This window comes from Salvelinus alpinus, chromosome 14 (assembly GCF_045679555.1).
Source record: "Salvelinus alpinus chromosome 14, SLU_Salpinus.1, whole genome shotgun sequence".
NCBI classification, from domain to species: domain Eukaryota; kingdom Metazoa; phylum Chordata; class Actinopteri; order Salmoniformes; family Salmonidae; genus Salvelinus; species Salvelinus alpinus.
In genome coordinates, this window is record NC_092099.1 from 45,608,402 (window position 1) to 45,635,270 (window position 26,869).

The window sequence follows — 26,869 nt, forward strand, 5'->3', positions numbered from 1 at the left end:
TTTTAATAATGGATTTAATGGTGCTCCATGGGATGTTCAAAGTTTCTGATATTTTTTTATAACTCAACCCTGATCTGTACTTCACCACTACTCTGTCCCTGACCTGTTTGGAGAGCTCCTTGGTCTTCATGGTGCCGCTTGCTTGGTGATGCCCCTTACTTAGTGGTGTTGCAGACTCTGGGGCCTTTCAGAACAGGTGTATATATACTGGGAACATGTGACAGATCATGTGACTTAGATTGCACATAGGTGGACTTTATTTAAGTAATTATGTGACTTCTGAAGGTAATTGGCTGCACCAGATCTTATGTAGGGGCTTCATAGCAAAGGGGGTGAATACTTATAAAAAACTTTACTTAAAAAATAAAAAAGATAACAAGTAATTTTTTTCATTTCACTTCACCAATTTGGACTATTTTGTGTATGTCCATTACATCAAATCCAAATAAAAATCCATTTCAATTACAGGTTGTAATGCAACAAAATAGAAAAAAACTTTTGCAAGGCACTCTAAGACAACATAGCATGGCAGCAACACAACAACACGGTAGCAACAACAACACGGTAGCAACACAACATGGCAGCAACACATGACAACAACATGGTAGCAACACACCGTGGTAGCAACACAACATGGCAGTAACACAACATGGCAGCAGCAAAACATGGTAGCAGCACAAAACATGGTACGCACATTATTGGGCACAGACAACAGCACAAAGGGAAGAAGGAAGAAACAACAATACCGCACACAAAACAGCCACAACTGTCAATAAGAGTGTCCATGATTGAGTCTTTGAATGAAGAGATTAAACCATCCAGTTTGAGTGTTTGTTGTAGCTCGTTCCAGTCACTAGCTGCAGCGAACTGAAAAGACGAGCAACCCAGCGAAGTGTGTACTTTGGGGACCTTTAACAGAATGTGACTGGCAGAACGGGTGTTGTATGTGGAGGATGAGGGCTGCAGTAAATCTCTGATAGGCCTCACTCCCCCATAAGAGGGTTTTATAAATAAGCATCAACCAGTGGGTCTTGTGACGTGTATACAGAGATGACCAGTTTACGGAGGAGTATAGAGTGCAGTGATGTGTCTATAAGGAGCATTGGTGGCAAATCTGATCGAATGACTGACAAGTTTTGACCTCATTTGAATTTCCCATATTGGTAGCCTAAATAATTAACATCTATCTTTTGCAAGAGTCGTTTATTATTCAATTCCATTTTAAAGTGGCCATTGACCATGAAAAGCTAAACAAATTATATTTGTTCTATGCGCCGAATACAACAGGTGTAGACTTTACCGTGATATCAAATCAAATCAAATCAAATTTTATTAGTCACATACACATGGTTAGCAGATGTTAATGCGAGTGTAGCGAAATGCTTGTGCTTCTAGTTCCGACAATGCAGTAATAACCAACAGTAATCTAACCTAACAATTCCACACTACTACCTTACACACACACACAAGTGTAAAGGGATAAAGAATATGTACATAAAGATATATGAATGAGTGGTGGTACAGAACGGCATGGCAGATGCAGTAGATGGTATAGAGTACGGTATATACATATGAGATGAGTACTGTAGGGTATGTAAACATAAGTGGCATAGTTTAAAGTGGCTAGTGGTACATGTATTGCATAAAGATGGCAAGATGCAGTAGATGATATAGAGTACAGTATATATACATATGAGATGGGTAATGTAGGGTATGTAAACATTGTATTAAGTGGCATTGCTTAAAGTGGCTAGTGGTACATTTTTACATAATTTCCATCAATTCCCATTTTTAAAGTGGCTGGAGTTGGGTCAGTATGTTGGCAGCGGCCGCTAAATGTTAGTGGTGGCTGTTTAACAGTCTGATGGCCTTGAGATAGAAGCTGTTTTTCAGTCTCTCGGTCCCTGCTTTGATGCACCTGTACTGACCTCGCCTTCTGGATGATAGCGGGGTGAACAGGCAGTGGCTTGGGTGGTTGTTGTCCTTGATGATCTTTATGGCCTTCCTGTGACATCGGGTGGTGTAGGTGTCCTGGAGGGCAGGTAGTTTGCCCCTGGTGATGCGTTCTGCAGACCTCACTACCCTCTGGAGAGCCTTACGGTTGTGGGCGGAGCAGTTGCCGTACCAGGCGGTGATACAGCCCGACAGGATGCTCTCGATTGTGCATCTGTAGAAGTTTGTGAGTGCTTTTGGTGACAAGCCGAATTTCTTCAGCCTCCTGAGGTTGAAGAGGCGCTGCTGCGCCTTCTTCACAACGCTGTCTGTGTGGGTGGACCAGTTCAGTTTGTCCGTGATGTGTACACCGAGGAACTTAAAACTTTCCACCTTCTCCACTACTGACCCGTCGATGTGGATAGGGGGGTGCTCCCTCTGCTGTTTCCTGAAGTCCACAATCATCTCCTTTGTTTTGTTGACGTTGAGTATGAGGTTATTTTCCTGACACCACACTCCGAGGGCCCTCACCTCCTCCCTGTAGGCCGTCTCGTCGTTGTTGGTGATCAAGCCTACCACTGTAGTGTCATCCGCAAACTTGATGATTGAGTTGGAGGCGTGCATGGCCACGCAGTCGTGGGTGAACAGGGAGTACAGGAGAGGGCTCAGAACGCACCCTTGTGGGGCCCCAGTGTTGAGGATCAGCGGGGTGGAGATGTTGTTACCTACCCTCACCACCTGGGGGCGGCCCGTCAGGAAGTCCAGGACCCAGTTGCACAGGGCGGGGTCGAGACCCAGGGTCTCGAGCTTGATGACGAGTTTGGAGGGTACTATGGTGTTAAATGCTGAGCTGTAATCGATGAACAGCATTCTCACATGGGTATTCCTCTTGTCCAGATGGGTTAGGGCAGTGTGCAGTGTGGTTGCGATTGCGTCGTCTGTGGACCTATTGGGTCGGTAAGCAAATTGGAGTGGGTCTAGGGTGTCCGGTAGGGTGGAGGTGATATGGTCCTTGACTAGTCTCTCAAAGCACTTCATGATGACGGAAGTGAGTGCTACGGGGCGGTAGTCGTTTAGCTCAGTTACCTTAGCTTTCTTGGGAACAGGAACAATGGTGGCCCTCTTGAAGCATGTGGGAACAGCAGACTGGGATAAGGATTGATTGAATATGTCCGTAAACACACCAGCCAGCTGGTCTGCGCATGCTCTGAGGACGCGGCTGGGAATGCCGTCTGGGCCTGCAGCCTTGCGAGGGTTAACACGTTTAAATGTTTTACTCACCTCGGCTGCAGTGAAGGAGAGCCCGCAGGTTTTGGTAGGGGGCCGTGTCAGTGGCACTGTATTGTCCTCAAAGCGGGCAAAAAAGTTGTTTAGCCTGTCTGGGAGCAAGACATCCTGGTCCTCGACGGGGCTGGTTTTCTTTTTGTAATCCGTGATTGACTGTAGACCCTGCCACATACCTCTTGTGTCTGAGCTGTTGAATTTCGACTCGATTTTGTCTCTGTACTGAGACTTAGCCTGTTTGATTGCCTTGCGGAGAGAATAGCTACACTGTTTGTATTCGGTCATGCTTCCGGTCACCTTGCCCTGGTTAAAAGCAGTGGTTCGCGCTTTCAGTTTCACGCGAATGCTGCCGTCAATCCACGGTTTCTGGTTTGGGAATGTTTTTATCGTTGCTGTGGGTACGACATCGTCAATGCACTTCCTAATGAACTCGCTCACCGAATCAGCATATTCGTCAATATTGTTGTTGGACGCGATGCGGAACATATTCCAATCCGCGTGATCGAAGCAGCATATGCTTACTTATGAGCCCTTTCCTAACAATGCAGAGTTTAGAAGTATGACAAATTTGCACACAAAAAAAGGAAATAGTAACAATAGAATAACGAGACTATTTATTTATTTTACCTTTATTTAACTAGGCAAGTCAGATAAGAACAAACTCTTATTTACAATGACACCTACCCCGGCCAAACCCGGGCCAATTGTGTGCCGCCCTATGGGACTCCCAATCACGGCCGGTTGTGATACAGCCTGGAATCGAACCAGGGTCTGTGGTGCCTTAGACCGCTGCGCCAGTCGGGAGCCCCAGTACCGTGTCAATGTGCAGGGGTACGAGGTACGAGGTAATACAGTATGTGCATGTGGGTAGGGGTGAAAGTGACTAGGCAATCAGGATACATAAACAGAGTAGAAGAGTGTGAAAGGGTGTCTATGTGTGAGTGTGTGGTGTCAATATGCGTGTGTGTGTGTTTTGTGTGTGTGTGAGCGTGAGCGTATGTAGTTGTTTGTAGTCTGTGTGTGTATGTTGTACTGTCAGTGTAGTATATGTGAATAGAGTCCACACTGTAAAATATTTGTTGTTTCAACTTATTCTTTCCAGTGATCTAGTTGCGTGGCCTTTTTCAAGCTCAGAGTACTTTGCATTTCACGTTGTCCTAGCTTTTTAAACATGTATTTTAACTAACAATTAACGGTTAATTTGATGTTTGTTCATTTGATATTACTTTAATCAACTTAAACCTTTATGTTAATGTAACAGTTTAACTTTATGGCGTCCCCTCGCCCCGGGCGCGAACCAGGGACCCTCTGCACACATCAACAACGGTCGCCCACGAAGCATCGTTACCCATCGCTCCACAAAGGCCACGGCCCTTGCAGAGCAAGGGGCAACACTACTTCTAGGTTTCAGAGCAAGTGACGAAACTGATTGAAACGCTAGTAGCGCGTACCCGCTAACTAGCTAGCCATTTCACATCCGTTACATTAACAATAAATGTGGAGTTCTAATAACTAAAGCTACACTATTGTTGACAAATAAGACAGTTAAGTCCACTGCTTCATTTCAGTGCAACTTACTATTCTCATTTGAGTCAACAATAAATGTTGAATTCTCATAGCTAAAGCAACATTTATGTTGACAAATAAAAAACACTTAAGTCCACATCATAACCAACCATTTTTTGTGGAATTAATTTCACATTTTGTTAAGTCAACTTTCAATTAAGTTACTGTAACTAGTAATACAGTTATCATAACTACATTTTAAGTTTACGTAACAAAACGGTCTGTGCAAGGATTACGTGACACGGTTAAGTGCTCTGAGCTTGAAAAAGGCCACGCAACTAGATGACTGGAAATAACAAGTTCAAACAACCTTAAAGCTAGAGGTTATCTGAACTAAAGCCAGTTACTTAATTTATAAAATAGTTAACCATTGATTGTCCGCTATAGTGCTGCAAAGGCCCATGGTCACACAACACTGAAAATGAGGGGGGAAACCATGTAAAGCCTCATCTGTCATTCAGTGCTGTTTTGGCAATGAGTTCTTTCTACAACATTCATTATATTAAAAAGTTGCACTGTGTGGAATTCTGCCTCTACCGTGCTTCTACACCTGCATTGCTTGCTGTTTGGGGTTTTAGGCTGGGTTTCTGTACAGCACTTTGAGATATCAGCTGATGTAAGAAGGGCTATATAAATACATTTGATTTGATTAACAATGTAGTTAAACAGTAAATTGTGCAGGTAGCCTAGTGGAAGGGGGTGCCTAATCTTCCAGTGCACCAAAACAATCAGCCAGAGCACTAAGGCCATCAAGCAAAATAGCCAATTACATTGCTACAAAACAATAAATTGACATTTTGGATATATATCGACGGAATTAATCGAACAAAAGGACCATTTGTGATGTTTATGGGACATATTGGAGTGCCAACAAAATAATTTCGTCAAAGGTAAGGCATGATTTATATTTTATTTCTGCGTTTTGTGTTGTGCTTGCAGTGTTGAAATATGCTACTCTCTTTGTTTACTGTTGTGCTATCATCAGATAATAGCATCTTATGCTTTCGCCGAAAAGCCTTTTTGAAATCTGACATGTTGGCTGGATTCACAACGAGTGTAGCTTTAATTTGGTATCTTACATGTGTGATTTAATGAAAGTTTGATTTTTATATCATTTTATTTGAATATGGCGCGCTGTATTTTCCCTGGCTATTGGCCGGTGGGACGATTGCGTCCCACCTGCCCCAGAGAGGTTTTAACATTACAGGGCTCAGAAAAACTGTTTCATGAACATTTCTTCGGGGGGTTGAGTCAAATGCTTCTTGAGTGCTATTTCTGTTTTAAAGGTGCACGGACAGTCTTGATGGATACATGGTAATGGACAGGTCTTGATGGATACATGGTAATGGACAGGTCTTGATGGATACATGGTAATGGACAGGTCTTGATGGATACATGGTAATGGACAGGTCTTGATGGATACATGGTAATGGACAGGTCTTGATGGATACATGGTAATGGACAGGTCTTGATGGATACATGGTAATGGACTGGTCTTGATGGATACATGGTAATGGACAGGTCTTGATGGATACATGGTAATGGACTGGTCTTGATGGATACATGGTAATGGACAGGTCTTGATGGATACATGGTAATGGACTGGTCTTGATGGATACATGGTAATGGACAGGTCTTGATGGATACATGGTAATGGACAGGTCTTGATGGATACATGGTAATGGACAGGTCTTGATGGATACATGGTAATGGGCAGTCTTGATGGATACATGGTAATGGACAGGTCTTGATGGATACATGGTAATGGACAGGTTCTTGTATAACGTCCATGCTTCAATTTGTAATGTCTAATTAGGATGTGTTGATTTGATGTGTCAAATCTGTAGTACTTACAGTTCCACTTTATCCATTGAAGTAATAACACTTTGGATTTCCAAGAATCTAAAAAAGAATGTTTACATAAACATGTTTTTTTCACTTTAGTTATTCATATGTTAATTATTAACAAATTATTCTGAAATTGAAAAAAAAAATCTAAATATAAGTGTTGTCTAGGTAAACCTGTTTACTAACTGCAAAATTCATTTTTATAACATGGTTTGTTTAACATAATATCTCATTACACCCAAACTAACAGTTGTAAAATAACAAAATATGTACTAACATTACTACTTGCAAGATTAGGCTAATTAATCATTAGAATATTCTTAGGTTTTTAAATCATATGTTTTGAAAAAAATAAGGGTTTAAAATCCAACACTAATTAGAAGCATGGCTAGCAAACATCTTTCCTTTCTACTATTATGCAGGTTATCAAACTATTTCCAAGCTAGCCAACAAGCAGCTTTTATCAGCACATGTGCAATTCCGACCACGTGCTATCTAGCTCCATGCTAACTAAACGCACTTTAACTAAACCCGCCGGACTTTACCCGCCGGACTTCACGGCGTGGTCTGTACCCGCCGGACTTCACGGCGTGGTCTGTACCCGCTGGACTTCACGGCGAGGTCCCGTGTGGCTCAGTTGGTAGAGCATGGCGCTTGCAACGCCAGGGTTGTGGGTTCATTCCCCACGGGGGGACCAGGATGAATATGTATGAACTTTCCAATTTGTAAGTCGCTCTGGATAAGAGCGTCTGCTAAATGACTTAAATGTAAATGTAAATGTAAACTAACCAGCACATTCCGTGCAATTCCGACCACGTGTCCTAACGGTCCTAACCAACACTATGCTAGATAGTGCGATGCTAGATAGCACGATGCTAGCTAACAGCATACCAGCTAAATGCCACAACATAGCCTGGATAATTTACTTAGCTACACATGCCTATATCTCATGTTTGGCTAGCAAGTCACTGAATACAATCACAATAGTAAAATAAACTGATAACAGCTCCTTACCACCCAATCTAATAGTAATAATAACTACAAGCATAGCTACAGTAGCAACAGTTGTATTTTGTAGCTTGCTAACATTACTGTTAAAACCAGTTATGGACAGGGGGCAGCATTTCCACTTTGAACGAATTGCGTACCCAAACGGAATTTCCTCCTACTCTGCCCCAGAAGGTAATATATGCATATTATTATTACTATTGTATGGAAAACACTCTGAAGTTTCTAAAACTGTTTGAATTATGTCTGTAAGTATAACAGAACTCATTTGGCAGACAAAAACCTGAGAAGACTTCCAAACAGGAAGTGAGAACTCGATTTTCAAAACAGTGCCAAATGATACCCCTTATAGTTATGGATAAGCAAACACTTCCTAGGGCTTCCACTAGATGTCACCGTCTTTAGATTTTGGTTATATGATTCTACTATAAAGGAGGGGCTCATAGGAGCTATTTTACTGAGTGGTCTTCAGAAATTCTCAGTCTCATTTTGCGTGCGTGCGAGAGAGAGTGCTCTCGTTCCAATGCTCTTTCTTCAGACAATGAAATTCTCCGGTTGGATCCTTATTGATGATTAATGTTAAACACATCCTAAATATGGATTGCATACATCATTTGACTTGTTTCTACGACCTGTAACGGAACTTTTTGAGTTTGTCTGGAGGGATTGCTTGTGCGTAATGAAAATGGATTCGTGGGCTGAACATGCTAACAGCAAGTGGCTAAATGATGGGCTTTATGGAACTTTTCAGTCATTTATTGTCGAACTGGGAATCCTGGGAGTGCCTTCTGATGAAGTTATTCGAAGGTAAGTGCATATTTATAGTGTTTTTGTAGCTTCTGTTGACGCCAAAATGGCGACTATTTCTTTGGCTGGATTGTGCTCTGAGCGCCGTTCTCAGATTATTCTTTTTCCGTAAAGTTTATTTTGAAATCTGACACAGCGGTTGCATAGAGGATAAGTTTATCTTTAATTCTGTGAATAACACTTGCATCTTTTATCAATGTTTATTATGAGTATTTCTGCAAAATCACCGGATGTTTTGGAATCAAAACATTACTGCACGTAACGCGCCAATGTAAACTGAGATTTTTTTTATATATATATATGCACATTATCGAACAAAACATAAATGTATTGTGTAACATGATGTCATATGACTCATCTGATGAAGATGTTCAAAGGTTAGTGATTAATTTTATCTCTATTTGTGGGTTTTGTGAAAGCTATCTTTGCTGTTAAAAAATGTCTGTACTTTTTTGGATTTGGTGGTGAGCTAACATAAATATATGTTGTGTTTTCGCTGTAAAACGTTTAAAAAATTGGATACGTTGGCTGGATTCACAAGATGTTTATCTTTCATTTGCTGTATTGGACTTGTTAATGTGTGAAAGTTAAATATTTCAAAAAAATATTTTTGAATTTCGCGCGCTGCCTTTTCAGCGGAATGTTGTGGGTGTTCCGCTAGCGGAACCCCTGGGCGAGAAAGGTTAAACAGGTTATCAAACAATTGACAAGTGAGTCAGCATGTCTGCAAGTTGGCACCATGCGTGCTGCTGGCTAGAGCGGTACTATTTAACAGCATGGTGACATCAAGTTTAGCTACAATTATACTACAGTAAACGTAGCAGAATTGCACAAGTAATCCGATTTTAAACTGATATAGTAAAATACTATTTGCCAAACGTAACCAAATATCAGATTTTCTTAATTTAACCAAATTGCCATTTTAACATGGTGTGTGTGCGGTGCTAACCAGCTAGCTAGCATGTAACATAGTGGCTAATGTCCTTGCTATTCTTGTGCTGAAAGTTGTCATTATTTTTATAAAGGGCACTTGTTAACTGTATACCGTGTAGGTTACCAAGTAGGTAAATAACATGCTAGTGGTTGTATTGTTTTAAAGGAGATACTCACCTTTTGCCAAGCTACTCACTCCTGCTTGGAAAGCTGTTGAATACAGTAGAGGAGTCGCCGAAGCACGGTCTTGATCACGGTCTTGATCAAGCCACTTCCTAAAATGCGCCGCCGCCAATAAATTATCACTGAGTTCAAAAATAAATTGTGCTAGTACAACAAGTCTTAAGTAAATAACAAATATGTTCGATTCTAAACATTATACCCGTTTGTTTAATAATTAATTGATTACTAGAGTTACAAGGAGCAAGTGCTAAACCAAATTAAATTTGATCTATATCCCTTATCAATGCGCAAACAAGGAGCAAACTCTACACAAACATCACACAATGGGATAGGTGATCTGATGCATTCCGAGTGTTTTTGTTGTTGTTGTATTTAATCTCTTTTATAACCAATTGCCTCACCAAACACGAATTGCTAGATGGCTAACCATGAAAGCTTAGGCCCAACATTAGGATCGCTATTACATGTGAATGCATAGAGAAATAGTATATGTTAATCATTCTCCTACAGTTTACTCAGTTAGCAGACACTGTTATCCAGAGCGACTTACAGTTAGTCTTACAGGAATAAGCAATAGGCCTACTTGCTAAGCAAGCAGCTTGGCCTTAGTCACACATGTGTAGACCTTCATGCAGTTAAAACCTGTAACCCTCAGCTAACATAATATGAACCCATAGCCCATACAATTGACACAGTTCATGCTATGTGGCTCCATATTCTTTAACATTTGCTGCATTGCATTAGTGGCATTCCAAAGCAATTTTCAATCAGCAGCATGTATTTTTCAACACTGCAGAGAAATGTGTAGATACATGAAGTAATGGGCTATTCCAAAGAAAAGCATATTACTTTTATAGTAGCCTAATCACATTTCTGTCATGGTCCTACCAAATGGAGTGCAGTGTCCAACATCAATAACAAAACCCTAATATTATATATCAATTATGTTTCATGTCCCCTAAAACAGGTTTGGTCCTTAGATTAAAGAGTGACTTCCTGCCACCCCATCAACAATCAACTCCATAAGATGGAAACAAGACTGAGATTTGAGTTCTGGGTTACATTGGGTTTGTTTGATTTCCTTCAGATTAATGCTGTGTGCGTTTTGCTGCAAAGTCCGAAAGATGTTCTCTGTTTATAAGAAAAACAAGTGGTTTAACCTCTCCAATATTGTCAGCTTGGATTGGTTATACAGAAAAAATAGTCCATTTTAAATGAAGAAAACTGCCTTCTCAGGAAAATCCTAAACTAAGCTTTTTAATGGTTTATTGAATATTATAAACTGGGTGGTTCGAACCCTGAATGCTGATTGGCTGACAGCCGTGAAATGTCAGACCAGTATACCACAGGTATGACAAAACATTTATTTTTACTGCTCTAATTACGTTGGTAACCAGTTTATAATAGCAATAAGGCACCTCGGGGGTTTGTGGTATATGGCCAATATACAACAGCTTTGCGTCGTGCATAAGAACAGCCCTAAGCCGTGGTATATTGGCCATACACCACACCCCCTCGTGCATTATTTCTTAAATATAGTTGTAGTTTGGGTCCTGGTTGCTGATTGGCTGAAACAGCATTTCATCCGCTCTTATATTCAGTTGTGGAAAAAGTACCCAAATTTCATACAAAAAATGACTCAAGTAAAAGTGAAAGTCACCCAGTAAAATACTACTTGTGTAAAATTCTAAAAGTATTTGGTTTTAAATGTACTTAAGTATCAAAAGTGAAAGTATAAATCATTTAAAATGTCTTATATTAAGCAAACCAGACGATAGAATGTTCTTGAATGTTCTTTTTTTATTTGCGGATATCCAGGGGCACAGTTGAACACTCAGACAATTTACAAACGAAGCATTTGTGTTTAGTGAGTCCACCAGATCACAGGCAGTAGGGATGACCAGGGATGTTCTCAGTTTAGTGAGTCCACCAGATCACAGGCAGTAGGGATGACCAGGGATGTTCTCCTGATAAGTGCGTGAATTCGACAATTTTCCTGTCCAGCTAAGCATTCAATATTTTTCTGTCCTGCTAAGCATTCAAAATGTAACGACTACTTTTGGGTGTCATGGAAAATGTAAGCAGTAACAAGTTCCTAATTTTCTTTAGGAATGTAGTGGAGTAAAAGTAAAAGTTGTCCAAAATATAAATAGTAATGTACAGATACCCCAAAAAACTACTTAATTAGTACTTAAATGTATTTTTACCCAAGTGCTTTACACAACTGTATATATCAGACAATATACCACGGAATTACGCAAAAATACTTGTTTATAATATAATACCAGTTTATAATAGCAATAAGGCACCTCGGGTTTATGCTATATGGCCAATACACCGTAACCACACCCCCTTTGGCCTTATTACTTAAATATATGGCACTGTACAATTACATTATGTGATTGACAATAGTCACAACTTTCACCCCTTGTATACATTGACGGGACACAGTAGAAACCAGTCCGTTTCAGCACTGGTCAGCTCCTTTTCCTGCCTCATTGCAGATAGTTATGTTAAAGCAATAGTGAATGTAATGCATATTTCCAATAGGTATGTTCCTGATATTGTCACTATAACCGTGCATGTCACAAGTTAATTGCACTATGAGTTTTCTTAGGACACAGAGTACTTTCTTTTTTATTGCCTAGTTCTTATGTGCTTTGGATTATTCTGTGGCAACTATCCTGGACTGAGAGGCTTATAGGCTAGAGTTTACATACACTGTATGTACAGATGAAGTCGGAAGTTTACGTACATTTACATTTATATTTACATTTAAGTCATTTAGCAGACGCTCTTATCCAGAGCGACTTACAAGTTGGTGCATTCACCTAGTTTGGAGTCATTAAAACGAATTTTTCAACCACTCCACAAATTTCTTGTTAACAAACTATAGTTTTGGCAAGTCTACTTCTACTTTGTGTTTTTTTAATTTTTGAAACAATTGTTTACAGACAGATTATTTCACTTATAATTCATTGTATCACAATTCCAGTGGGTCAGAAGTTTACATACACTAAGTTGACTGTGCCTTTAAACAGCTTGGAAGATTCCAGAAAATTATGTCATGGCTTCAGAAGCTTCTGATAGGCTAATTGATATAATTTGAGTCAATTGGAGGTGTACCTGTGGATGTATTTCAAGGCCTACCTTCAAACTCAGTGCCTCTTTGCTTGACATCATGGGAAAATCTAAAGAAATCAGCCAAGACCTCAGATTAAAAAATGTAGACCTGCACAAGTCTGGTTCATCCTTGGGAGCAATTTCCAAACACCTGAAGGTACCACGTTCATCTGTACCAACAGTAGTACGCAAGTATAAGCACCATGCGACCACACAGCCGTCATACCGCTCAGGAAGGAGACACGTTCGGTCTCCTAGAGATGAACGTACTTTGGTGCGAAAAGTGCAATTCAATCCCAGAACAACAGCAAAGGACCTTGTGAAGATGCTGTAGGAAACAGGTACAAAAGTATCTATATCCACAGTTAAACGAGCCCTATATCGACATAATCTGAAAGGCCACTCAGCAAGGAAGAAGCCACTGCTCCAAAACCGCCATAAAAAAGCCAGACTACGGTTTGGAACTGCAGATGGGGACAAAGATCATACTTTTTGGAGAAATGTCCTTTGGTCTGATGAAACAAAAATAGAACTGTTTGGCCATAATGACCATCATTATGTTTGGAGGAAAAAGGGGGAGGCTTGCAAGCCGAAGAACACCATCCCAACCGTGAAGCACGGGGGTGGGAGCGTCATGTTGTGGGGGTGCTTTGCTGCAGGAGGGACTGGTGCACTTCACAAAATAGATAGCATCATGAGGCAGGAAAATGATGTGGATATATTGAAGCAACATCTCAAGACATCAGTCAGGAAGTTAAAGCTTGGTTGCAAATGGGTCTTCCAAATGGACAATGACCCCAAGTACACTTCCAAAGTTGTGGCACAATGGCTTAAGGACAACAAAGTCAAGGTATTGGAGTGGCCATCACAAAGCCCTGAACTCAGTCCTATAGAAAATTTGTGGGCAGGACTGAAAAAGCATGTGTGAACAAGGAGGCCTACAAACCTGACTCAGTTACACCAGCTCTGTCAGGAGGAATGGGCCAAAATTCACCCAACTTATTGTGGGAAGCTTGTGGAAGGCTACCCGAAACGTTTGACCCAAGTTAAACAATTTTAAAGGCAATACTACCAAATACTAGTTGAGTGTATGTAAACTTTTGACCCACTGGGAATGTGATGTAAGAAATAAAAGCTGAAATAAATAATTCTCTCTACTATTATTCTGACATTTCACATTCTTAAAATAAAGTGTTGATCCTAACTGACCTAAGACAGGGAATTTTTACTACGATTAATTGTCAGGAATTGTGAAAAACGGAGTTTAAATGTATTAGGCTAAGGTGTATGTAAACTTCCGACTTCAACTGTATATGTGAATCCGGAAGACAGGTTTATCCGATAAGCTGTGTGAAGTTCAGTAGGCCATACTGTATAGGCTACACTACAAATTTTAAAGCACAGGGATAGTTCTGTATTTCAATCAAATGGATTTCTAAATGCATTTATGAAGAAAAACGTGTAATGTTGATTGCATGAACAGAGTTGAAACGCAAACCTGAGATGTATGCTAATATGGGCAAATCCTTTACGAAAATAAAATAATATATTGGCAAACGGGCGTTTGGTGCAGGCGGTAGAAGAACAAAGTCACGTTAAAAACAATGCTTTGTGGATCATACCACTTTAATAGTCTCCAGCAAGAAAGACCGTGCAAGAATTTATGTTTAATCCAGTGAAGGTTATTTCCAAAGATAATTGCGAACATGTTTCAATACATATTCATGAAAAATATATATATATATTTTACGAGAGACCGAATTGCATGCTTATATTGATTGAGGGGATGACTTGCTATTCTAAATGTTATTTAAGAACTATCAAAACGCGTCAAAATGCGTCAAATTGCCAGGCTTGAATCTGAATTCATATCTCATTCATCATCATTATGGCCTGATGAGTTAATTGAACTATTTAATTCTGTCTTAATAGGTTATAGATACATTTATATCATGTAATATGTTAAAGTAACATTTGAACAGAAGCATTCATTTGAGACAAACAGGGGTGGAGATTATTTTACTTCAGTAGGCTAATAATAGCATAAATCTCCCTTTTTGAAAGCCATGATAGGCCTACAATTATACATTTAGCCTGCACGGCAAATATGGCAACATCTGGCATGTCATTAGACTGTTTACAGCATCAGACTGAAATAAGGACAATGTGTTCGTAACATGATGCCAGAGAAGGCTCTCCAAATCGGATTTAAGTCAAGTTGTCATGTGTCTGTTTATGTGAGGTCATGTTTGTAAATGAGTTGGATGCCAAAATGCAAAAATGCAACAAAAAAAAATGTAGATTTTCTGTTATTTAGATAGATCTATATTACTGTGGTGATAGAGGTCTATTTTACCACGCTATTATAACCAAATTACTATCAGAAGTCTCAGTACTGATGCAGAAGGCAACATAACGCATTATTCAATAACTTCAGCAATAACATGTTTAAACAATTTACAAATCCATAGATGAAGCAGTCGGGTCCGTTTCTTATTTTGTATTTCCACCTTAACGGTGGAGTGTTTTGGCCCCACTTGCTCCCTGTAGTTTATGTTTTTGTCCTCCCGCAGCAGCTGTCACCCTACATTACTTGCAGTCAGCTAAATGAAACATTATTCTAAACATATGCATCGTAATCAGTTCGGTCACACTTACAAGAACACGCGTTAATAAGGCAATCAATCACTCTGGAACAAGCAAGTTTTTCTGTAACAGATCGTAAACTGTATGTAATGAAGAATTGGAGGTTAGCATGACGGGCTGATCAGATAGTCAATGTCAAAAAATGCGATGAATGTCAGTAAATGTAGTGTTCGCGTCGTTTCTGTAACATCTTCAATTTACAACAAGCAGTTCAATTACCCAGAAAATACAGTCACTTAAATAGGGGTGGTTGGACAGTAGAGGCAGGATCATCGATCTTTGTATTTCATTCTCTGGTGGACATTTAATTCCTTGTTTTCTATTAGCACCGAAATAAAGAAAGTATACAATATATTAAACAACTCACAGATTCATTTTCTTGTCAAAAGCAATTCGGCAAAGGTGACAGTTTTTTTTGCATTTTATGATTAATTATTTTTTCAGTCTGCACATTGAATACAAAACTGATCGTGTTATTGTGGGCAGTGTTTTTCCGCTGTCTTTTCCTGTTTATATCTCCATCTAACTCAATGCCTTTGTTGTATAGGTTGAAACCTTCGCCATGGAAACATGGCGATATATCACGCCCAAATCTGCTGCCCTAATCTTACTTCTTTAATGGGGACGTTCAAAAAATGTCACTTATCTCAAAGTCCCTTGAAGGCACTCTGGTATATATTTAACCAACTGTAATTAACGACACTATCAGCTTGTATAATTTAGAGATCAAATGTAAAAAATAATGGTACATTTTAGGTTCGGAATGACCCTTTGATAGCAGTCTTCATATTCCCAATAGTTTTCCGCGTCGTATTAATTGATGCCAGACAGACTTTCCGGAGAGGAAATAGTGTCAGCGTACCCAAGTAGCCGGCCAGTATGACCCTGCTTCATATATGCTACAGATACAGCTTCCCTATTGATTTTATTTTATTTAACCTTTATTTATCTAGGCAAGTCAGTTAAGAACCTATTGATTAAACATGTGAATAGATAAAGCGCATAATAAACATATTGCACGAAATGTAAACACATGACATCCATAACCAAAGATGATCTCACTTTTATCTCACTTTTATCATACCTCTTCAAACCTGTGATTTAAACAATAATATAGACATTTATTCATATATCTCAAACAAAGATAGGAAAACGTTTTGACGATTTTTTAAAATATTTATTTCCCAAGAACAAACATCATCAATAAATTACATGATTTACATAAAGATATTGCAAATTTTTTCTCAAGTTAAAATGTGTTTAATTCATACAGTTGGTAATATTTTAAATACAGAGATATAATATACAGATCCATTTATCTCAGAGACCCTGGGGACGGACATAGGGCAATGCACTAGTATTTCATTATTTCAATCCTTTAAACAGCTTTCACTTATCGTTTATCAGCCCTCGGAGGCCTTGTTTAAATGTAGTACAACATGTACTTTTACATGTATGGACTTCTAACATGTTTTTTTGCATGACATAAGACTTATTTGGTTTGTAGTTGCCATAGAACCATGTTTACCTTACAATATAATAGTCAAAAATAATGGTGAAATAGGCGTGTATGATCTCCAGTGTATACTGATTTAAATTGAATAAACATTCAAAATTATTTAAAATATATATATATATTTAAATAAGTTATGTGACTTGTTGAATGTTTATTCAATTTAAATCAGTTTACACCGGAGATCATACACGCCTATTAATATTATAGCACCTGACAGCGGGTCTCAGAACGAGGAGTGAAGGTACAGGATTGGCAATTTTCGCCATAATCCTCTATTCTTAACATCATTACTGACAAGTTCGAAGCGGTGCACCTTACTTGAAGATTAGGAATATCCCATGAGCTGTTCAGGTCATTATTCAGTAGTAGTTGTGGCACATATTTTAAATATGATTCTCACCATAACCTACACTAATAACGAATCTACACGTAACAATATTTCATAGAGAAAAGCAATGCCCAGCATTGATTTGATAAATGCAGAGAACAATAATAATAAAAAAAAATTGCTTACTTTTACAGTGCCTTAATTTAATACCAAAATATAACTGGGAAATTTGAAAAGAAGATGGAATTGATGGAAAATATATTTGATATAAGTGGATAAATCACGAGTAGCGTGGGCCTATCACTGAACTAGATAGTTATGTCTAGGTTTTAAGGCACAGGAATCCAGGTGTGAATTAAGAAAAATAAAGCTTCATCACCAACGCACTAACAAAATAGTCCTTTAAATTACTGTCAATTTAGCACTTACCAATGGTAACACTTTTGGCTTCTTTAAAAAAAAAACGAATTATGCTAATTGTTTTTAAATTACCTCTATTTGTCCCCCAAATATTGGAGTCGTAGATGTAGGCCTATGTATAAACTAATAGCAAAGCATAAAACAGAACCAACTGCACTTGATTTAGATCTTCCAGTGATGAAGTTATCTGTTTAGTGAAGATTCCTCTCTCTGGTCTGGTGATGGAACCGAGGTTTTACTCAGGACAGCTGCAGAATACGGAAAAAATCCACTTTCGGACCTCTGCCCGGATGCGGTGCAGGTGAAGTCAGTGTTGGTACTTCTGGAGCCTAGCGCGCTGGCCGCCTGGCTGCTGCGACAACTGAGGCACGAGCATAGCCCAGTGGCCGATGGTGCGCTGACCGCAGCTGCACATGCTGCTGCTGCCGCTGCTGCTGCCGCCGAGCTATTGAGGCCTGCGGGTGACTGATAAAGTCCTGGGTGCCTGAAGCCACAGAGAAGCTCTGGGCGTGAGTAAGGATGGGAGAGTGCACGGAAAGTATCGAGAGGGCGAATGGAGGTAGTGAAAGGTGACGATGCAACACCAGACGCAGCTGCGGCAGCGGCAGCTGCTGTGACACCAACATGCGGGTAATAGTGCAGAGGCATGTGGGAATGGAAAGGGTATGGTAGACTTCCGGTGGCTGCCGCGTGCGTCATCATGTAGGTGTAAAAGCTTGGATCTGCTGGATGGGGCCAAGACATCGCCAAACGTTGCCTCTTGTCCTTCATCCGCCTGTTCTGGAACCATACCTACAGACAGAGAATCATCATTCATGTTTACTTTAAGACCCTATTAAATCCAACCCGAATTGTGGCATTGTAGCATTACAAAATATCGGGTCGACTCGCATGCATTTGTCCAGTGTTCAGGACATGCGTGTGCCTATAACAATATTTACTGTGTGAACATTGCTAATGCAAGTTTGATAAATTTAAGAGTTTAAAACGAATAGGCCAGTAGACATGTATTTGTGAATAGTTCTTTTTAGGGACCATTAAACAAATCAGCAAGTTGAAGTAAGTATTGACTTTTTTTTATAGTGACTTTTTTTCATGTATTCATTTCAGATTAATTCATTCATTCATTACTTCATTTCAGAATCATTTCTGGAATATATTCGAGTAGACCATTGTCTTGCTCACATTGTGAATTATACAAAACGGATTCGGTTATAGGTTTGCTCTCTCTGTGTGTGTGTGTTTGCTCTCTGTGTGTTGTTTGTGTGTGTGTGTGTGTGTGTGTGTGTGTGTGTGTGTGTGTGTGTGTGTGTGTGTGTGTGTGTGTGTGTGTGTGTGTGTGTGTGTGTGTGTGTGTACATTTACATTTACATTTAAGTCACGTGTGTGTTCCGATGTATGCATGTTGACCAGCGTGTGTTTTAGTGGAGTGTGTAATATAATTGTAGCATATACATTCCTAACTATTTGTGATGTATCTTACATTATTATGTCATGTATTTAACTTTTTTTTTTAAAGATTGAACCTTTATTTAACTTTGCAAGTCAGTTAAGAACAAATTCTTATTTTACAATGACGGCCAAACCCTAACCCGGACGACGCTGGGCCAATTGTGCGCCGCCTTATGGTACTCCCAATCACGGCAGGTTGTGATACAGCCTGGAATCAAACCAGGGTCTGTAGTGACGCCTCTAGCACTGAGATGCAGTGCCTTAGACCGCTGCACCACTCGTGAGCCCCTGTACGCATATAACAGAACCCAGGCCTACCTTTATTGTAGTTTCAGGTAGATTGAGTGATGCGGCAAGTTCACATCTTCTTGGTCTTGAGACATAATTTTCCCTGTAAAACTCTTTCTCCAGTCTTCCTATTTGTTCTCTGGTGAATGCAGTCCGGTACCTTCTCACCTGATCCGCATTTGACATGTTTGAACACATTCCATTCCCGTTAAAATTGGAAAGGAAGGATGAATTTGTGTTGGAGCCTCCAGTATTATTGTCAGAAAAACCTTTAGGAAAGAAATATGCAATTATTATTCGATAATCTCATCTAAGCTTTATAGGCAATGTTGTTGTGTATATTGGCTATTATATATTCTTATGATATCACATGAGATGATACCTATACGCTAAATTATACATCATTTTTGTAGCAATAGCTGTGAAATATTTGAAAATGAAAGACACATTTATTCTTTATTACTTATTATTTTTAGGCCTATTATTATTATTTATAATATTGTTATATTATTATAATATTGGTATTGTTATCCATTATCCGTTTTAAGATATCAAAAACATGTATTTATCTTTCATGATTTATTTCGATCATTACATTTGAGGTCCAAGTGAATATTACCTTTGCTGTTGTTTTCCTTGTGTTGGCTCGGCGAACGATACGATGGGCATTCCACCTCCACATCACTGTTCATGTCTGAGTCTTGAGAAACTTCAGGGTATAAGTGGATTTTTTTTCTGCTTTCTGACAATGAAATCTCTGCTGAGGAGTTTTTCTCGCTGTTGTGGTGGGCACCGAAAAGTCTGTCCGTCTCGAACTTGCCTTTGGTTGGAATATCCCCGAGACTTCCATGAAGCGAGGCGGAAGTTATTTTCGGGTTTAGTCGATCACCGTGCTGAGCATTTTCGAGGGCCTCCAACACGGAATTTCCAGCCGAGTCTGACAGGTTTGAGAGCCTTTTGCCAGACACGGGACTGTGTAGACCTCTCTCCATCAGAATCATCTATTTTCTTCTACTCTCCATCATTAAGCCTTGTAGAAAAAAAAACTATTTCCGGGGCTGGTGCTCCGATGAGTTGTGGCGGAGTTCATCCGCATTCAGATCAGCAAACTGTCTCTAAATAATATAACACCTTTTTTATAAGAGAGAGACGTACAAATAAATAGAATGCCAATGCGAGCAACGAATGACCGTTCAAAATGACCCGCGAATCATTTTTAGCCCAAAATGTAAAGGTACGCGTGAAGCTGCTCGAATGATCATATATTGTAACAGGTTTATAAGCAAATAAATACGAGATGGCGTTCATTTGATGATGGATGCGGCCTGCGGTCAGACGAATGTATATACACGTGGAGCGGAAGAGGAGAAGTGAGGAGTGGAGTGAGTGTGTGTTCCTGGACTGATCCGAGTCTGCTTTAGATTGCCCGTGGGTTTGGCCTCGCCTGAAATTGACAGCCTGATTAATAAAATGTGCGCCGCAACATCTCCCTCTTCTTTTAGGAATATCATTATGCTTTGATTCTCTGTTGTTTCTCCCTTCTCTTCTCTCTGCCCTTCCGTCTGCTTCTCTTTCTCCATCGATCATTTCCATAGAGGGATTTTTGAATGATACATTATTACTGATATAGTTATTTTGTGAGATCCATTTAACAGCATTTAAACATTTAAATGCGAGTTATGATTGTGAATATAACTGTTTCACTTTTTTATGATCATTTGAAGTTGTCTTTTGCGTTTTTGTCATGTTTGTGTTCTACACTGCACACATGTAAAAACACATTTTGAGAGCATCATTATATTATATCTATAATTTAACCAATGCCACAATGCTTGTGACACTGGCAGTTTCGGTTATTATTAGTAGCCTATTGTCTCCATTACTTCTCGAACAATACTGTGATTTAGAATGAATTACAATGAATAAGAAATAGACCTAACGAAGACTAATTTCTTCTTTATTTTTGTCATTTTCAAGCCTGGAATAATTATGTTTTATTGAGCTCAATCAAAACTCCTCCTCGTGAAACATGACCTATTGTTACACAGGTTTGGAGTTGTATTATAATCAGACCTGTATTGTATATGATTTGGTGACGTGCATATTTTAGAACTATACTACCGGTATCTCAAAATGTATAGGTTACACAGGTTACTACCGGTATCTCAAAATGTATAGGTTACACAGGTTACTACCGGTATCTCAAAATATATAGGTTACACAGGTTACTACCGGTATCTCAAAATGTATAGGTTACACAGGTTACTACCGGTATCTCAAAATATATAGGTTACACAGGTTACTACCGGTATCTCAAAATGTATAGGTTACACAGGTTACTACCGGTATTTCAAAATATATAGGTTACACAGGTTACTACCGGTATCTCAAAATGTATAGGTTACACAGGTTACTACCGGTATCTCAAAATATATAGGTTACACAGGTTACTACCGGTATCTCAAAATGTATAGGTTACACAGGTTACTACCGGTATCTCAAAATATATAGGTTACACAGGTTACTACCGGTATCTCAAAATGTATAGGTTACACAGGTTACTACCGGTATCTCAAAATATATAGGTTACACAGGTTACTACCGGTATCTCAAAATATATAGGTTACACAGTTTGCAATCACATTGTTTTTTCTGTTATCAAGTATTGTGGTATTAATATTGTGATGAGTTAGTAGCACGTCTACCGATGTGTTGCTTCTAGATCTTTAAGGCAACATGAACTATAAGGTATATTGTAATATTGTTTGGAACAGAATGCATCCAGGTAATGCTCTGTCTCCTAAATGGTGTCAGATTCAGAGGGAGAATGGCTCCTAACGGTAAGGTTAACGGTGAATGCGTCATATATTCGGTGGCGGAATGTAAAAAAGCGGGGAGGAACGTCGTGTATGCATCCTTTGGCGCCCCCCAGAGTTTCCCTGGATTATCACAATGCCTGAGCGTTGAGGTGTTCCATTTTCTGTGGGTAGGAAGGCCATCCTGTGATGAACAAGACAATATCTACAGTTGAAGTCGGAAGAATACATACACTTTAGCCAAATACAAAAAAAAACTCGGTTTTTCACAATTCCTGACATTTAATCCTAGTAAAAATTCCCTGTCTTAGGTCTGTTCGAATCCCCACTTTATTTTAAGAATGTGAAATGTCAGAATAACAGTAGAGAGAATGATTTCTTTCAGCTTTTATTTCTTTCATCACATTCCCAGTGGGTCAGAAGTGTACATACACTCAATTAGTATTTGGTAGCATTGCATTTAAATTGTTTAATTTCTGTCAAATGTTTCAGGTAGGCTTCCACAAGTTTCCCACAATAAGTTGGGTGGATTTTCCTCCTGACAGAGCTGGTGTAACTGAGTCAGGTTTGTAGGCCTCCTGGCTCGCACATGCTTTTTCAGTTCCGCCCACACATTTTCTATGGGATTGAGGTCAGGGCTTTGTGATGGCCTCTCCAATACCTTGACTTTGTTGTCCTTAAGCCATTTTGCCACAACTTTGGAAGTATGCTTGGGGTCATTGTCCATTTGGAAGACCCATTTGCGACCAAGCTTTAACTTCCTGACTGATGTCTTGAGATGTTGCTTCAATATGTTCACATAATTTTCCTCTCATCATGATGCCATCTATTTTGTGAAGTGCACATAATGATGGTCATTATGGCCAAACAGTTCTGTTTTTGTTTCATCAGACCAAAGGACATTTCTCCAAAAAGTACGATCTTTGTCCCCATGTGCAGTTTCAAACCATAGTCTGGCTTTTTTTATGGTGGTTTTGGAGCAGTGGCTTCTTCCTTGCTGAGTGGCCTTTCAGATTATGTCGATATAGGACTCGTTTTACTGTGGATATAGATACATTTGTACCTGTTTCCTACAGCATCTTCACAAGGTCCTTTGCTGTTGTTCTGGGATTGAATTGCACTTTTTTCACCAAAGTACGTTAATCTCTAAGAGACAGAACACGTCTCCTTCCTGAGCGGTATGACGGCTGCGTGGTCCCATGGTGTTTATACTTGCGTACTATTGTTTGTACAGATGAATGTGGTACCTTCAGGCGTTTGGAAATTGCTCCCAAGGATGAACCAGACTTGTGGAGGTCTGCAATTTTTATCTGAGGTCTTGGCTGATTTCTTTTGATTTTCCCATGATGTCAAGCAAAGAGTCACTGAGTTTGAAGGTAGGCTTTGAAATACATCCACAGGTTCACCTCCAATTGACTCAAATGATATCAATTCACCTATCAGAAGCTTCTGAAGCCATGACATAATTTTCTCGAATTTTCCAAGCTGTTTAAAGGCACAGTCAACTTAGTGTTTGTAAACTTCTGACCCACTGAAATTGTGACACAGTGAATTATAAGTGAAATAATCTGTCTGTAAACAATTGTTGGAAAAATTACTTGTGTCATGCACAAAGTAGATGTCCTAACCGACTTGCTAAAACAACAGTGTGTTAACAAGAAATTTGTGGACTGGTTGAAAAACGAGTTTTAATGACTCCAACCTAAGTGTATGTAAACTTCCGACTTCAACTGTACGTATGGTCACTGTGGGGACAATGTCATCAATGCACTTATTGATTAAGCCAGTGACTGATGTGGTGTACTCCTCAAGGCCATCGGAAGAATCCCGGAACATATTCCAGTCTGTGCTAGCAAAACAGTCCTGTAGCTTAGCATCTGCGTCATCTGACCACTTCCTTATTGAGTGAGTCGCTGGTACTTCCTGCTTTAGTTTTTTCTTGTAAACAGGAATCAGGAGGATAGAGTTATGGTCAGATTTGCCTAATGGAGGGCGAGGGCAATCTTTGTACGCGTCTCTGTGTGTGGAGTAAAGATGGCCTAGAGTTTTTTTTTTCCTCTGGTTGCACATTTAACATGCTGATAGAAATGAGGTAAAGCGGATATAAGTTTCCTGCATTAAAGTCATCGGCAACGCCTCTGGATGAGCATTTTCTTGTTTGCTTATGGCTACAGCTCGTTGAGTGTCGTCTTAGTGCCGGCAACAGAAGCTCTTTTCGGTCATAAGAGACTGTGGCAGAAACATTATGTACAAAGTAAGTTACAAATGCTGTGAAAAAACACACACAATAGCAGCCATCTCTTCCGGCACCATCTCTATAATGCGTGGGAATACTTTGGAAATGTAAAATCACTTGGAGCTGATTTTCCTAGTGTTTTTACAAAGTGGAATGGGAATTACTGCATTCGTTAACATTTCTTTGGGGATGTCTTGAGAATATATTGTTTGGCCATTTGTCATAGACACTTGCTAAAAAACTTTAATGAGCAAGCAAGCCTTCCTTCATGACCTGGCCTCTGTAAATTGGTATAGAATCAGCTTGGTCCCCTCTTTCGAAGACGCTTGGACCTTCTTTTTTGATATTTTCAGTGGTATTGTTAACAAATTGAGAAAAAGAAACCGGTTCAGCCTCTGGTTAAACTGTTATCTTGCAGAGTTACTCTACCTCAAGAATTCCATTTGGCAAATCGCTCTGCAGAAGCATACGAAGTGCACTCAGGCTATCCGGAAGGCCTAAGTTAGTTACTTTAAGGAGAAGTTCTGTCTCTGTTCTGTCTCTAACCCCAAGAAGTTCTGGAAAACGGTTAAAGACCTGGAGAATAAACCCTCCTCCTCACAGTGGCCCGTGTCCCCTGATGATGTGGTTGTTACTGACAAGGAGCACGTGGCTGAGCTCTTTAACCACCACTTCATTAAGTCAGGATTCCCATTTGATTCTGCCATGCTCGATCCTAGGTCCCATGCTCTTCTCAATTTACATCAACAACATAGCTCAAGCAGTAGGAAGCTCTCATCCATTTATATGCAGATGATACAGTCTTATACTCAGCTGGCACCTCCTGATTTTGTGTTAAACACTACAACAAAGCTTTCTTATTGTCCAACAAGCTTTCTCTGCCCTTAACATTGTTCTGAACACCTCCAAAACAAAGGTCATGTGGTTTGGTAAGAAGAATGCCCCTTCTCCCCACCGGTGTGATTACTACCTCTGACGGTTTAGAGATTGAGGTAGTCACCTCATACAGACGTAATTTATAGATCGGCAGGTAAGGATGTTCTCGAGCGGCTAGATGTACTTTACCATTCGGCCAGCAGATTTGCCACCAATGCTCCTCTGTAAACTGGCCATCTCTGTATACCCATTGCAAGTGCAGCCCTCATCCTCCACATACAACACCTGTTCTGCTAGTCACATGCTGTTAAAGGTCCCCAAAGCACACACATCCCTGGGTCACTCTAATGTCAGTTCGCTGCAGCTAGCGACTGGAACGAGCTGCAACAAACACTGAAACTGGACCGTTTTGTCTCCATCTCTTCATTCAAAGACTCAGTCATGGACACTCTTACTGACAGTTGTGGCTGCTTCGCGTGACGTATTGTTGTCTCCACCTTCTTGCTCTTTGTGCTGTTGTCTGTGCCCAATAATGTTTGTACCATGTTTTGTGCTGCGATCATGTTGTGCTGCTGTCATGTTGTGTTGCTACCATGTTGTTGTCATGTTGTGTTGCTACCATGCTGTGTTTTCATGTGTTGCTGCCATGCTATGTTGTTGTCTTAAGTCTCTCTTTATGTAGTGTTGTGGTGTCTCTCTTGTCGTGATGTGTGTTTTGTCCTATATTTTGTATTTTATATTTAATTTTTAATCCCAGCCCCCGTCCCGCAGGAGGCCTTTTGCCTTCTGGTAGGCCGTCATTGTAAATAAGAATTTGTTCTTATCTGACTTGCCTAGTTAAATAAAGGTTAAATAATAGTTTGCCAGTGGTTGAATGAGGAATTGGAAAGCACTGGGAAAATGTTGTCCTCGGTTGCAACAGTAACCAAGTGGGGCGGGGCTTAGGGAAGTGTCAATTTGTATTGTGACGTCACAAATGGATGTTACATACATTGTCACAATTATGATGTCACAATGGGATATTAGCATGAAAATGTTAATTATTTGTGAAATTGGCTCCTTGTGATGCATGTATAGACTAGTATGTCAACTGATATATAAGCTAGCTGTGATTTTGTGAGTAAACAAAACATGTAGGTGTTTTCCCCTTATGATGCATGAATAGACTATTATGTCACGTGATATAGGTTACTATAGCTGTCGTTTATCAGTAAAACTAGTCAACTTTTGTAGGCTATTCCCAAAAAGGGCCAACAATACTTAAATATAAAACTTATGTATTTATGAAATACATGAAACAAATAGTATCATTATTGGTTGATTCGTATTATGTAGTGTTTGAATTCATATTTATATCTAAATAAATAGGCATACTCTGTGTCAGATTAATTGTAGATGGTTTAAATTAGCCGTGATACTTAGGTTCTATCATTGGAACAGTTCAGTGTTATTTTATATCTATTTCATTTTAGAATCATTTAGTTAACTTTAATTAAGAACCTATGCCCAACGCTCTTCATCAAGTCTAATTGTTGCACTTGTGACTCACTGATGAGGTCTTTGACGTTAGTGTGCTAAAGGTGGACACGTTCCGCTGTTTCACTTCC

At 39.6% G+C, this 26,869-nt stretch overlaps 1 protein-coding gene across 1 annotated transcript; it reads right to left on the bottom strand.

Moving 5' to 3' along the window:
• Nucleotides 1-16,494: 16,494 nt before the first annotated feature.
• LOC139538961 (homeobox even-skipped homolog protein 2-like) lies at nt 16,495-20,787 on the bottom strand. The gene is made up of 3 exons (XM_071341557.1): nt 19,954-20,787; nt 19,365-19,603; nt 16,495-18,386 (listed from the first exon to the last, which is right to left on the bottom strand). Exons 1-3 carry the CDS (start codon nt 20,333-20,335, stop codon nt 17,778-17,780), a joined length of 1,230 nt encoding a protein of 409 aa, XP_071197658.1. The 5' UTR covers nt 20,336-20,787; the 3' UTR covers nt 16,495-17,777.
• Nucleotides 20,788-26,869: the final 6,082 nt, after the last annotated feature.